General features: G+C 38.3%; 1 protein-coding gene across 1 annotated transcript; it reads right to left on the reverse strand.

The window, feature by feature from the left end:
• Window positions 1-12,122: 12,122 nt before the first annotated feature.
• On the reverse strand, window positions 12,123-13,435 carry LOC103454433 (protein MIZU-KUSSEI 1-like). The gene has a single exon (XM_008394020.4). It carries the CDS (start codon window positions 13,222-13,224, stop codon window positions 12,385-12,387), a length of 840 nt encoding a protein of 279 aa, XP_008392242.3. The 5' UTR covers window positions 13,225-13,435; the 3' UTR covers window positions 12,123-12,384.
• Between the last annotated feature and the right edge of the window lie 286 nt (window positions 13,436-13,721).

Genomic DNA, 13,721 nt, shown 5'->3' on the forward strand with positions numbered 1-13,721 from the left:
AGCATAAGTATGACAAAATCTTAGAATTGAAAGAAATTCACAATCATGCACACATCTACACAAAATCTGATCAGAGCAAGACTTCCACAAATAGGGATCATCCCAAACATAGAATCGTGCATCTTTTCGAAGTTTATCACATTGGTGCTTGGTGAGAGTGCTTGGAACTTGTTTAGACGCTAAGTAATTCACTAGATCGGCATACCAAGGTTCACTTACCTCAATGGACAGCAGCTGCTCATCGGGGAAAGTTTCAGGGATAGGCATGGCATGCTCTTGCTCATCATGGACCATTCGGCTTAAGTGGTCAGCCACCACATTCTCGCTTCATTTCTTGTCTCGTATTTCGATGTCAAACTCTTGAAGAAGAAGCATCCAATGAATGAGCCTAGGTTTTGCTTCCTTCTTCGTTAGTAAGTACTTCAAAGCTGCATAATTAGTATAAACAATCACTTTAGTTCCAATTAAGTAAGATCAAAATTTATCTAAAGCAAAGACAACAGCTAGAAGTTTTTTTTCCATTGTGGAGTAGTTCAATTAGGCATCATTGAGAGTTCGAGAGGCATAGTATATAACATGCGGCTGCTTGTCTTTTCTTTGCCCCAAAACAGTGCCTAATGCATAGTCGGATGCATCGCACATAAGCTCGAAATGAAGGCTCCAATCGGGAGGAACAATGATACGGGCCGAAGTTAGCTTCTCCTTGAGTTGGTTGAATGTCGATTCACATTCCTCATCAAACTTGAAGGGCACATCTTTTTGAAGCAATCGGCACAGGGGGTTGGAAATCTTGGAAAAATCCTTGATGAAATGCCTATAGAACCCTGCATGGCCAAGAAACGAACGAACCTCTCTAATCGAAGTAGGAGAAGGTAAGTGACGTACAAGGTCTATTTTTGATTTATCTACTTCAATTCTTTTTTCTGAAACGATATGGCCTAAAACTATACCTTGTTTAACCATAAAATGAAATTTTTCCCAATTCAACACAAGGTTAGTTTCAACATATCGTTTCAAGATCAGGGTCAGATTATCCAAACAATTATCAAAAGAATCCCCAAATACACTAAAATCATCCATAAATACCTCAATGATCTTCTCAACATAATCGGAGAATATACTTACCATACATCTTTGGAAAGTGGCAGGTGCGTTGCATAGGCCGAATGGCATGTGACGATAAGCAAATTTTCCAAAGGGACATGTGAATGTGGTCTTCTATTGATCTTCCGGGGCTATCACAATTTGGTTATATACAGAATATCCATTAAGAAAACAATAAAAAACATGACCGGCTAACCTTTCAAGCATTTGGTCGATGAATGGCAAAGGAAAGTGATCTTTCCTTGTTGTGGCGTTTAGCTTCCTATAGTTAATACAAACTCGCCATCCAGTTTGAATTCGTGTAAGCACCAACTCGTTCTCTTCATTCTTGACAACAGTAACTCCAGACTTCTTGGGAACGACTTGAATTAGTGAAACCCAACTGCTATCAGACTCCACAATTTAAGAGCTTGATTATTTCCTTTTTCACAACTTCCATCATCGGAGGGTTGAGACGGCGTTGAGCCTCTCGGGATGGTTTAGTCCCTTCCTCAAGAAGTATATGGTGCATGCAAATGGTGGGGCTAATTCCCCTAATGTTGGCCAAGGTCCACCCTATGGCTGTTTTGTACTCTCGTAGCACCCTCACAAGCTTTTCTTCCTCATGTGCTGTGAGACTTGAAGAAACAATGACGGGCAATGTTTCATCATTTCCCAAAAACACATACTTCAAATGGTCCGGCAACGGCTTAAGTTCAAGAATAGGTGCCTGAACAATAGAATGTAACATCTTAGTAGAAACTGAACTTGAAATTGAGAGTGGAGCCTTACCATATTGTCGTGGAAGTGACTCAAGAGCAGCCACAACCTCCACAACTTCCTCATTAAAGGGCACGTCATTGGGTTCCTCAATCTGGCCGTAAGATTGTATTGCTCTAATGTTTTGGTTTTTTAGTTCTATGCCTTTCGTAATGGCTATTTCAAAGGCATCCTCGTTCAATTCCTGAAGATACTTCTACTCCAAATAATCAATGATATCAATCGAAAAACATGAATGGTCATCAACGAGATATCTCATAGTTTCAGAAATATTAAAATCGATAACTTCCTCATCGAATTCCATCATCAAAGTGCCCTTAAACACATCAATCTTTGTACGGGCTATCTTCATGAATAGCCTACCAAGGAGAATCGGCAGAGAGGTGGAATGGGTTGAATCTTCCATGTCTAAAACGTAAAAATCGGCCGGAAAGATCAAATGGTTCATCTGCACTAAAACATCCTCCAATACTCTTTTGGATAAACGTTAGAACGATTAGCCAATTTTATGATCACACCATCCTTTTTCAATTCACCCAAATTCATAGATTCGTAAATAGAATAAGGCATGACATTTATAGATGCACCTAAGTCAAGCATTGCATGTTCAAACCGAGTAGTGCCAATTATTCAAGGAATTGTGAAACTACCAGGATCTTTGCATTTAGTAGGTAGTTTACGTTGCAATACGGCTGAAACATTTTCACTTACCTTAACTATCTCTTTGTTCGACATTCTTCTCTTGGTTGTGCACAGCTCCTTGAGAAATTTGGCATATTTCGGGACTTGTTTAATTGCCTTAAGGAGTGGAATATGTACTTGCACTTTCCGGAATGTTTCTAGAATGTCCTTCTCATTCTCATCCTTCTTTGATTGCATGAATCTATGAGGAAAATGATCATTGGTCAGATTAGTATTTAGTGAATTTGAATTCAACTTACCTTGTTTGGCCGAATTAGGAATGATAAGGGCTTGCGGCAAGGGTTGTTTCACCCTTGCCGTAGGTGTGTTGGTGCTCCCTTCCTCATTTTACAGCTTTTCATCCTCTTTTTGGGCAGATTTGGGAGTGTTGGACTCACTTTCAACTTCTTTTCCACTAAGCAACATGATGGCTATGGCAGATTTGAATCCTCCATTCGGATTCACATTTGTTGAACTTGGTAACTTACCTTGTTCTTTACTGAATTGCCCCATGAATTCAACCATTTGTCCCATTTGTTTCTTCAAATCTTCCACCTCCTTGGCTTGATTTTGCATGCCATGAGCCACATTGGTTAGCAATTGAACAAGTTGATCATCATCCATAGGCGAACCTGTTCTAGATTGGGCTGGAAGTGGTTGATTTTGTTGATATGGCCGTGGGAACCCAGGGGGTTTTGCCGAAATCCCCCTTGTTGTGCAGGTTGTTGTGGCTCTCTCCACTTCATATTAGGGTGATCTTTCCATCCGGGGTTGTATGTGTTCGAGTATGGATCGTATTTAGTTTGATTCTGGCCTTGGAATCCAATAGCATTGGCAGATTCCCATCCACCATTCTCGATCAACTGAGGGCACTTCTCGGATGGATGCCCTTGGATGGAGTACACAGTGCAAACTTGATTTTCTTATGGTTTTGACCCAATTACAACCTGAGACACAAGAGAAGTAAGATTAGCTAATTGTGATTAAATTTCAAAAATTGTACTTACCTCATTCACACTATGTTGTCGTGGGCTTTCTCTTTGTCTAACACCCTCATATTGTTATGCATTGTGTGCTCGGTTTGCAATTAGAGTCTTGGTAGCCACCGGAGTCATGTCAACCAACGCACCACCAGCCGAGGCGTCTAGCATTTGACGTTCAATGGGGAGGAGTCCTTCGTAGAAGTATTGAATGAGCAGCTTCTCCTTCATTTGGTGTTGTGGACATGAAGAGACAAGAGTTTTAAAATGTTCATAATAAGTGGGAAACGATTCACCTTGATTTTGTTGGATGCCACTAATCCGTTTCCTCAAGAGAATGACTCTTGAAATTGGGAAAAATTTCTACAAGAATGCTCGTTTCATATTCTCCTAAGATGTAACCGTCCCAGGTGCTAGCTCATACAACCAATCTTTAGCTTTGTCCATTAGAGAGAATGGAAAAGCTTTCATCTTCAAGATGTTGCCATCGACATTCACTGGGGTCATGTTTGAACAAACTACTTCAAACTCCTTCACGTGCTTGTTTGGATCCTCCATGGACAGCCCATGGTACTTTGGTATTGGATGCATAGAGGCGTTGCATTGTCCACACCCGAGGCAGAAAGCTCTTCGATGGTTCGATTGTCCACTGCCATGTTTGGCACTTCCTCCACAACCTGTGCTATGGGGGTTTCTTCCTCCTCTACTACTTGTTCTTCGAACTCAGGTTCAAGAATAGGTGGATTGGGCACTTGTTGATTCCTATTCCTTCTCAAAGTTCGCTCAAAATAGTCGTCAAAGTCCATGATGTGCTCACGAATAGGTTGGGAACTTCGAGTCATAAACTAGTACCTAAAAACAAGAAAACAAAACAAGTCAGAAACTAGAATTAAAACAAACTAAACGAAAAGAAAATAACCAAGGGATTAGCAACGTTGCTAATCCTCGGCAACGGCGCCAAAATTTGATGCGATAAAAGTTAAGCACTCAAATTAAACCATCTTGTTGTCAAATTGTAGTATAAATGCAAGTAAGGATCGTTCTAAACCAGGGATTATGAGGGCTTGTTAAAATCTCTAAACTGACTCAAAAACATAAAAACAAAGTTAAAAATGTTTGAATAGACTCAAAGGACTGAAAACAGGTTCACAAGACTCAAAACAACTTAAAAACACTCAAAACTGCCTAAAAACACCAACTAGGCAGTTTCTTACTCTAACACAACTTTGGACGACTTTAGTGTTTTGGCTTGAATCAAAACACTCAAAAACAAAAACAAAACAGATTTGAAACACTTTGAAACAAGAAAATAAAATGGGGGTTTTGATTTGGACGAATTTGAAACAAACAAACAAGTATGAAAACTAAACAGATTATAAAACAAATTTGGGAAATAAGATGATGAATGGATTAGTTAGAGGTCCGTTCTTCACACTTGACACACTTGTACATGAATTGATTTCCAATTGCTTGTCAATAGATTATGATACTCAACACCCAAGATTAACCGTGATGCACAAATTAACCCTTAGATTTTCCTTTACTCATTGGATTGGATGAATGAATGCATGCAACAACCCAAATCATTCTCTAAAAGTCCCCTACATGAATGCATAATAGAGATACAATCAGAGATCATTACATTTCATGAAAATCATAAGTGTTGACGAGGCAATTGTAACTATGAATGCATGATACGTTTGCCAAGAATTCAATTAACGCGATTGTGACAAGCAACCTTCACTACTAATGAATATAAACTTGTAACGATTAGGTGAAACTCATTTATATTCTAGCACCTAATTCATGCATGAAAACTAAGTATGCATCCTTAATAAACATACAAGAATGATATAGGAGAACGATATAAAGAACGATATAGGACCACAAATATAAGAGAACGATATAGATTTGGCTAAAGTCTACTGAATGGTGATGCCCTACTTCGGCAGGGATGTACAAAAGGGCATACTCTGCTTTGGCAGTGATTAGGTAGGAATGTGGGAAAGTTAGTTGTCTTGATGAATGCGATACTACGTACACTAACTTTACACCTAAGTCACATCTCTAGCAATGACTTCAGGTCTATCGAACCTAATTAAGAGCATCGGCATGCCTTTCTTTATATGAATGGTACCAAATTACCATTTAAGAGACCTTATATTCTCCCTGTTCCGGAAGAATGTCGTTGAGTTTTAATGATATTCAAGAGAACAATGATCATGAATGAAATCACTAATAGAAAATAGAGTGGAATATCTTTGTACTACCTCCAAAAATGAGCCTGAAGCTTTGTTGTAGGGCCAATGAACTGTTTCCCAACTAGGAACACGCCACATGTGGCCGGCTTGGAGCTAGCTGATTCAAGCATTTTACTTGCTTTGGCACAACCTTGTGGGACACTTAGGTCGAACAATGATGCCACGACACATCTGCTTACTCGAAGTAAGGATCTTGTGCTTACAAACACACTTTGCCAAGCCTACTCATTGGGGAAATTGATTTCCTAAACCATCATTAGCAAAGATACGAAACGACTCTCTTTTCACAATGGATTCAAGGGAATATATGTGGACTAATTCAATAAAAATGGAGACCATAAAAATACTTATGGTTTTGGTTGATGAATCGACAAACTGGTCACATGTTTATCTACACACATTGCTGCTAAACCTCTTGGCCGATTTTAAGGGTTCATCACCCCACTTATCCTATAAAGTCTGGAAGATAATGCTTGAGAGTTTATATCGACAATTTTCGATAAGTATTGCATATCTTTTGGGTTTATAATTGGACATCGAATTCCCATGTTCACCCTAAAACAGCCTCGCACAGTGTTCATAAAGCGCAATTTAAATGATCGCCCAAATCTTGGTGAACGTACCAAGCTTTCGATTTCTGCCTTGGGCTATGCAATCTTGTACGCATCTATGTTGGTCCGTTTTGAGGCCCATTGCCAGCCAACCTTTTCAACGTTATAGTTGGTTATTGGGTACGAACCTAACACTTAATATTTACATGTTTTGTGTATGCATTCCATGTGCCAAGTTGCATCACCGCAACATAACAATATGGGTCCTCATAAAAGGTTATGAATCTTTGTCGATTACGATTCTCCTTTACACTAGCTTTTTGGTGCCCTTGCAAGCGATTTCTTTACCGCTCATTTGTGGATTGTCACTTCAATGAGATAGTTTTCCTTCTGTTAGAGGGAGATAAGAACGTCAACATTCTTATAGAACGGCGCGAATTTGCATGGACATTGCCCACTATGTCTCATCTCGATCCCCATACCGCATAAGTGTGATAAGTAAGTGCAATGAATTCTAGCTTTCAGAATGTTGCTCCAGACACATTCCTCTGATGTAGCTAAAGTGACGAGATCATATACTAGCTACAAACATGTCTACAAGGATAGACCTACTTAAAAAGCATCGAGTCAACATCCTCAAATGATGTGCCGTCCCTGTTGGACTGTTGGACCCTGGTACACTGGCGGATAGCTAATCAATATTTCTCGGCCTGAAGCACGACAAATCACTTGGTTCATCGGATTCACTTCCCTAGAAGATGAAGGTCAAGGCACAAAATGAATCTATACTTGATCGCTGTCTCAAAACATTTCTATCTCATGAGATTAATCCAGATTACTCTCGAGACTTGAAGTTCTTGGTCCAATATATTAGTTTGGATGAGATAATGGAATTGGAATGAGATTATCATCGATGATGTTTTCACTTATATGGTAGCTACCGACTTAAATGAAAATGATGATATCGAACCGTGTTTCGTTAATTAGTGACAATGTAGAACTGAATGGACAACTGAAATCACAATCTAGGTTAAATTCCTTACCAAAGTGTGTTTTGGTCATATTATTCCTTCATTGCCCAAGGTAACCCTGTTATGTTACAAGTGGGAAAGGAAGCATAATGAGATGAATGAAATAGTGCGATATGATGCACATCTTACCACACAAGGTTTCTCTAAAACGCTTTGTGATTGACAGCAACATTATGAAATGTGGTTAGTGTTTCTCCATAAGGATAGTAATACAGAGATTGACATGTAAGTTCCAGAATAATTACATGGACTGGTTCAAATAGTTCCAAACCACATAACACCCTCTTTACTTGTTTGAGGTGTTCACTTACGAATTGAAGCAATCTTACGGATGTGGTATTACCCATCTAAGTGATTATTTGATCAGTTAGGGATATGAATCATGCCTTTGCGTGTTAAACTATGAAGTCTTATTCCAAATTGCTAGAGTTGCAGTTTATGTCAGTGACATGAATCTCACTAAGACTCTAGAAGAGCTTGAGAAAACTACCTCGCACTTGAAGACATAATTTGAGATGAAGGATCTTGGAAAAACTCATTTATACCTTGAACTGAAGTTCCAGCATTGTTCTGACGGTACTTTGGTCTACTAATCAAACTACACCTCGAAGGTGTTACCTTTGAGTATACCTATGATCTTCCATACGCTATATGCAAATGAGACCCTTGAAGAGGTTATAGAATCCAAAATTCCATATCTAAGTTCAACTTTGCGCTTTGTTGTACTTAGCTCATTGTTTTAGATAGGACATCTCCTTCGCTGTTAATCTATTGGTAAAGATGCAACAATGCACCTACACGCAACCACTGAATTTGTATTAAAGACGTTTTTTCGCTATCCTGAAAGGTACTACAGATTTGGGCTAATCCCAACACATCTCGAGCAAATCTGACCCCATTGATCCTCAGAATGATGCTTGCCTTGTTTGTTATGCTGACGTAGTTTACTTATCAAAGCCATACAAGGCAAATCCCCAAATGACTATGTCTTTACCATTAGGGATATCGCAATATCTTGGAGGTCCAAATTTTGACTTTAGTTGAGAAATCTTTGAATTATTCCAAGACTCATCTTACTTCACTACGCCACACGTGAGACATGGTTGAGAGCTCTTGTTGAGCATATTCGAAGTACATGTTGTTTTCATCCATCGTTGAGTCCTAACGACGATCCATAAAGACTATGCTGCATGTATCAACCTGACCAATACATGATACATCAACGAAGTCAATGCCAAGACATATTGCGTCTACATCTACATCAGCAAAGCATCAGGAGATTGAAGTCATGCAAACTGATTCCAGACAACCTTGTCGACCTCTACAAGATGTCATTGCCTAAGTCAACCTTCCAGAAACTTGTCTGAGGAATTGGTATACCTAAATATTCATATGCAATGCTTGTAGTTCTCATTTGGAAGTTCTGTCAAACTCAGAGGGAGTATCCAGAAGTATACTCACTTGATCTTAATGTACTCTTTTTCCTTACGATTAGGAGCATTTTTCCTACTGGGTTTTCGCTACCTAATTAGATTTTGACGAGGCACCCATCCTGGGCTAGTCATACCCTTGTGAGCTCTTCTACTTGCATCTAGAAGACGTATAGTTTTGACTTATTGCAACTACTCACTTTTCTCCTTAGTCTATGAGTTTTTCTCCCACCTTGGGTTTTACGTTTTATGTATTCTTCCGTTGATCTGAGACTCGCATTCACTCATTGTGTCAACGGCTTCATCAACTGTACTTACTTAATCGCTACAGACCTGATGTGCTATTTAGTTGAGTATTTACACACTCAAGGAGGAGTGTTGCAGTCCTATTAGATTAGGATTGTAATTGTGTAAATCATAGTGTGTCTAGGGATATCTTGGAATATTCTCTAGGGTTATATATTATCTTATTAGAGTTGTAATCCTATTAGGGTAAGGATTTAACCTTCTATACTACTATAAATAAAGGCACAATGATGTGAGATAAAACACATCTCACAATTACACATCTCTCTCTTCTCTTTATGTGCCGCACCCCCCCCCCCTCTCTCTATGGCTTCTATAATTGTTCAGTAAATTATGCCTACAACATAAATTGTCTACTATGTCAACTAAACAAACGCTTTTTACAACCCAGATGATGGAATTGTGTAAAGTGGGGCACAAATGAAGAACACAAAGGATAAAGTGGGATAAAATATGGTATATGGAGTACTGAGAGTTTTGTGTTGTGCTTCTACTCCGTATCTTCATTTTCTAATCACAAAGCACTCTTTCAATTTACCTCTTGCATCGGATGTGGGGTTATACACATAAACACACGAAAGTAATTTTATTTACTTGAAAATATCGTTGTACACATGCATGAAGTACAAATCCATAAACAAATGAGAGTAAATTATACTTGATAATCCCACATATAGAGATGGACTACATTAATCTTAGGTCTGGATTAATCATCCCGTGGTACTTAATCTTAGGTCTCGATTAATCATCCCATGGTACTTCATTTGATCTAATTCTCATTGATTTTGATTGGTAAGTCTAGCTTATGTTGTAGTTGATTACTCTTGGTGAGAGGAGAAACAAATGACGTGTCATATTGTCATCTTTTGACTTTTTTTGGCGTGACGCTTCTTCATTGGTGTGTTCGGTTTTAAAAGATACGCATATCCTATTGGAGAGACTTTTTTTAATTAATCAATGATGCAATTAATTAGTTTGATTATTAGTTTCATTTGTAGAAATTAGCGGAATTAATAAATCAGTTTATCTTTTACGCCAAAATTTAATTTTCTGAATTTGTCAACTTTGTTTCTCATATGTGGACAGCCACCACTAATTGTAGGGACGTACAATAGTGGAGTGCACCTTGAAAATCGGATTTTGTTGGAGTCTAATTTAGTTAGAAATGCGATTGTGTAAATCCTATCGAGATTTTGTAGAATCTTTTAGATAGTTTTCTTATTGTAATGTAAGTCTAATTTAGTTGACTTCTAAGTCGCTAGTGCGGGATGCTCTTTTTCCTTTCGACCAGGTTGAAATTCCCGGCAAGGTTTTTATTGAGCCCTATTATGCACCATATTCCCAAGGCACAATAAGATGATAAATCACACATCAGAATTCACCAAATCTCTCTCTGCACCTCTGACGCCCCTCTCCTTCTCTCTATAACTCTTTAGTTAAATAGGCATACAACACCTTATCAGAAAGCTCTTGTTGTTGTGGTAGAGAGAGTTTGTCCATCTTATCAAGGTAATATTACGTTTCAATCATACTTATTATCATTAACCTTTTATTTATTGAATTGACCTGTATGCTATTAATTCAATTATTCTTTCTTTCAATGGCTATGTTGAATGTAGTACAACACATTTGAAGTGATATCTCAACTTTTGGAGAAGGATCTTCTACAACTAGGATTCAAAGACTTTATTTAGTTTTCAGCTAATCAGGTTCTTCTAAAACACATACTTGATTTTTTTATCAGGCCTTGTTTACAAAAAAACATTCCTCATGATGCATGAACCCAACCTATTATTTTATATTCCATCAACTGTAGGTTCATGCATCATGGTGAATGTTTTCATACAAACAAGACTTGGTATTTATCAAGTCTATGTTATAGAAGAACGTAATTGGCTAAAAATGAAATAAAGTCTTTGAATGCTAGTTGTAGGGAAATTCGGAATTTCATCTCCAATGCATTAATTGTATTAGGTTCAACATAAAAAGAGAAAATTGAATCAATAGTAAGTATATTGATTCAATAAAATAATTTTTTATTCATAATAATGATGATTGCTTTAGCGTAACATCAAGAGTGTGCTCATAATGTGTTGTAGGCCTCTTTAACTGAAGAATTATAGAGAGAGGGTGCGGCAAAGAGTAGAGAAAAGAAAGAATTGGTGAACTTTGCGATTTGTGTTATCTCACCTCATTGTGCCTTTATTTATAGTAATAGGAAAGGTAAATTCCTTACATTTTAGATATTACAACTGGAATAGGACACTATCTAAAATATAATGTAGAATCCCATAATAATTTACTAAGATTTACACAATCAAAATCCTAACTAAATTACAACTGCATTAAAATACACTGATCTGTCTCTCTTTTGAGAAATACAGTAACAAATAATTTAGTGTTCCTTGTAGGTTGTCCTCAAAGGCCTTATTTTTTTTTGTGGTGAGTATATATAGAAGTCGAATTCAAGATCTGAGTATCACTTTGATGAAGAAGATGAAGTCTCACGTTAAAATCAATTAATAATATAAAGAGTAATCTAATTATTTGTATATATGCAAAATTTCTTTTTTTTCTCGATATAAGATTTATACTTTTATACTCAACAATTACAACCCCAAATTTCACTAAATTGTTCTGCAAATAAAATAGTTTAGCGTGATCACCGACCACGGTTTCCGAGTCCAACACCATTCTCCTTCCTCAACAACATTTCCCCCCTCTTCATTTTCAAATTTAGTATTGGAAGTGCAAAACGAGAAGCGTGGCAATTAGTCATGCAATACTCTGTTAATTAAACAATTAGTCATGCAACACTTTGTTCATTTTAATACAAAACCTACATGCACGCACGCACGGAACCCACAGAAGGATACAAATAAAAAAGTTCCAGTTTTGTTTTGTTTTTTATTTTTCATTTTTATTTTTTTATAGTCTGATCTCAATTAACAGCTTAGACCAGAGAAAATTATCTACCCACCACCACCTTTTTCTAATGCCTAATATCATGTGAATGATATCAAGTCCAAGTGTATGTATACATACCAACTGTATATATATCAAGATAATTAGTAAGATACAAAATCACATGTTCTTACATTTTTAAAGCTGTAATATCACATAAAAGTAGTCACTAAGCTAGCATTCACTTTGCAAGTTGCGATTAAATCACCTAAAAACAATATATTTCCGACCACCAACAATTTAATTTCTTTTCCTTAAAACAATATATTTCTGTTTGCCAATAATTTAATTTCTTTTCCTTTTATTTTTCTTCACACTCATATTCTGAGTAAAAAGATACTGAGTTCAGGACCTCCATTACCCTCAGGGTTCAACATGTAAAAGGCCTCCGAGTCAAGGCTTCCCACAACTCGTTCAAACCTAGCTCTCATATAAAGCAACTCACCTTCAGACGCGCCACCCTTTTTTCCGTCGTCCAACACCGGAATCACGCCGGCTCCGACCGAAACACTCCGAACAGTGCTCAGCACGTGCCAGTCTGACTCTCCGCACGTGCGAGTCGCCGCATACCCACACTTCCTCCCATTACAATACATAGTCCATGAAGGCTCCTGAAACAGCTTCCGGCCATTCATAACTGCACGGGCGGAACCCTGTTGCTTTTCAGACTCGAGAGCAATGCGCACGAGCCCCGAAGACATCTCTTTAACGAGTGAAGACGTTGACATGGCTAGCTCGAGAAGCAAGACCGGCTCCGACCGGGGGTCCAGCTGAACGGCGAAGCTGACGTGACCACGGCGGTTTCCAAAGAGCGTGCCGGTGACTTTTCGGCCGAGGGAGGGGGTGACGGAGAGGTTGGAGGGGAGGGCGAGCCACTTGCATGTCGGGATAATGATGGGGAAGGAGAGGAAGCTGAGGAAAGAGCGGAGGAGGGAGGTGATCTTTGTTTGGGTTTTGGATAGGTGGTGGAAGGAGACTAGAGAGTGGTGTTTCGGAATCAAAAGGTTGTTGGGGACGTCGTCGTTTTGAAGATGGTTAAGTGGGAGAGTTGATGGTGAAGATCTGAAGTGGTTGGATGGGATGATCCTTCTTGAAGTGCTTCTTGATATGGAAGTAGTACTGGTGCTTCTGTGGAGGCTGAGCTCTTGGTGTTTCATGGTGACTTAAAAATTACAATTTGATATGATAAAAAATTGTCTGTAAGGTTTTGTAAGCTTGTACTTTCTAATTCTTTGAAGTATGAATACAAATCGAAATGTAAAAATATTTTTGAGAGATAAATTTAATTTAATCCTAACTTGCAGAGAAAGAATGAGAGGAATAGGGGGGAGGGGAGCGCGCTGTTCTTTTGAGAGAGAGAGAGAGAGAGAGAATATTGGCCGACAAGTGATGATAGTGTTCGGAGGTGGCCAATATAAAGGGAGACGATGGAGGCTTGTGATGATGATCACATCCTAGACTTTTTTTTTCAATAGTGTGTACCTCATGTGGACCTACAAACCACCACCTTATATATCTTCATAGCCACACCACTTTCAGCAACCTGCTTTTTTATGAATAAGAAAAGGATAATGTTAGAGATACTAAATTTGGAGATTAAATTTACAAATTAAATGATGTGTCACCATAGGAATGATCACGTTTATCAACACTT

Source organism: Malus domestica, chromosome 14, assembly GCF_042453785.1.
Source record: "Malus domestica chromosome 14, GDT2T_hap1".
In the NCBI taxonomy this organism is placed as follows: Eukaryota; Viridiplantae; Streptophyta; class Magnoliopsida; order Rosales; family Rosaceae; genus Malus; species Malus domestica.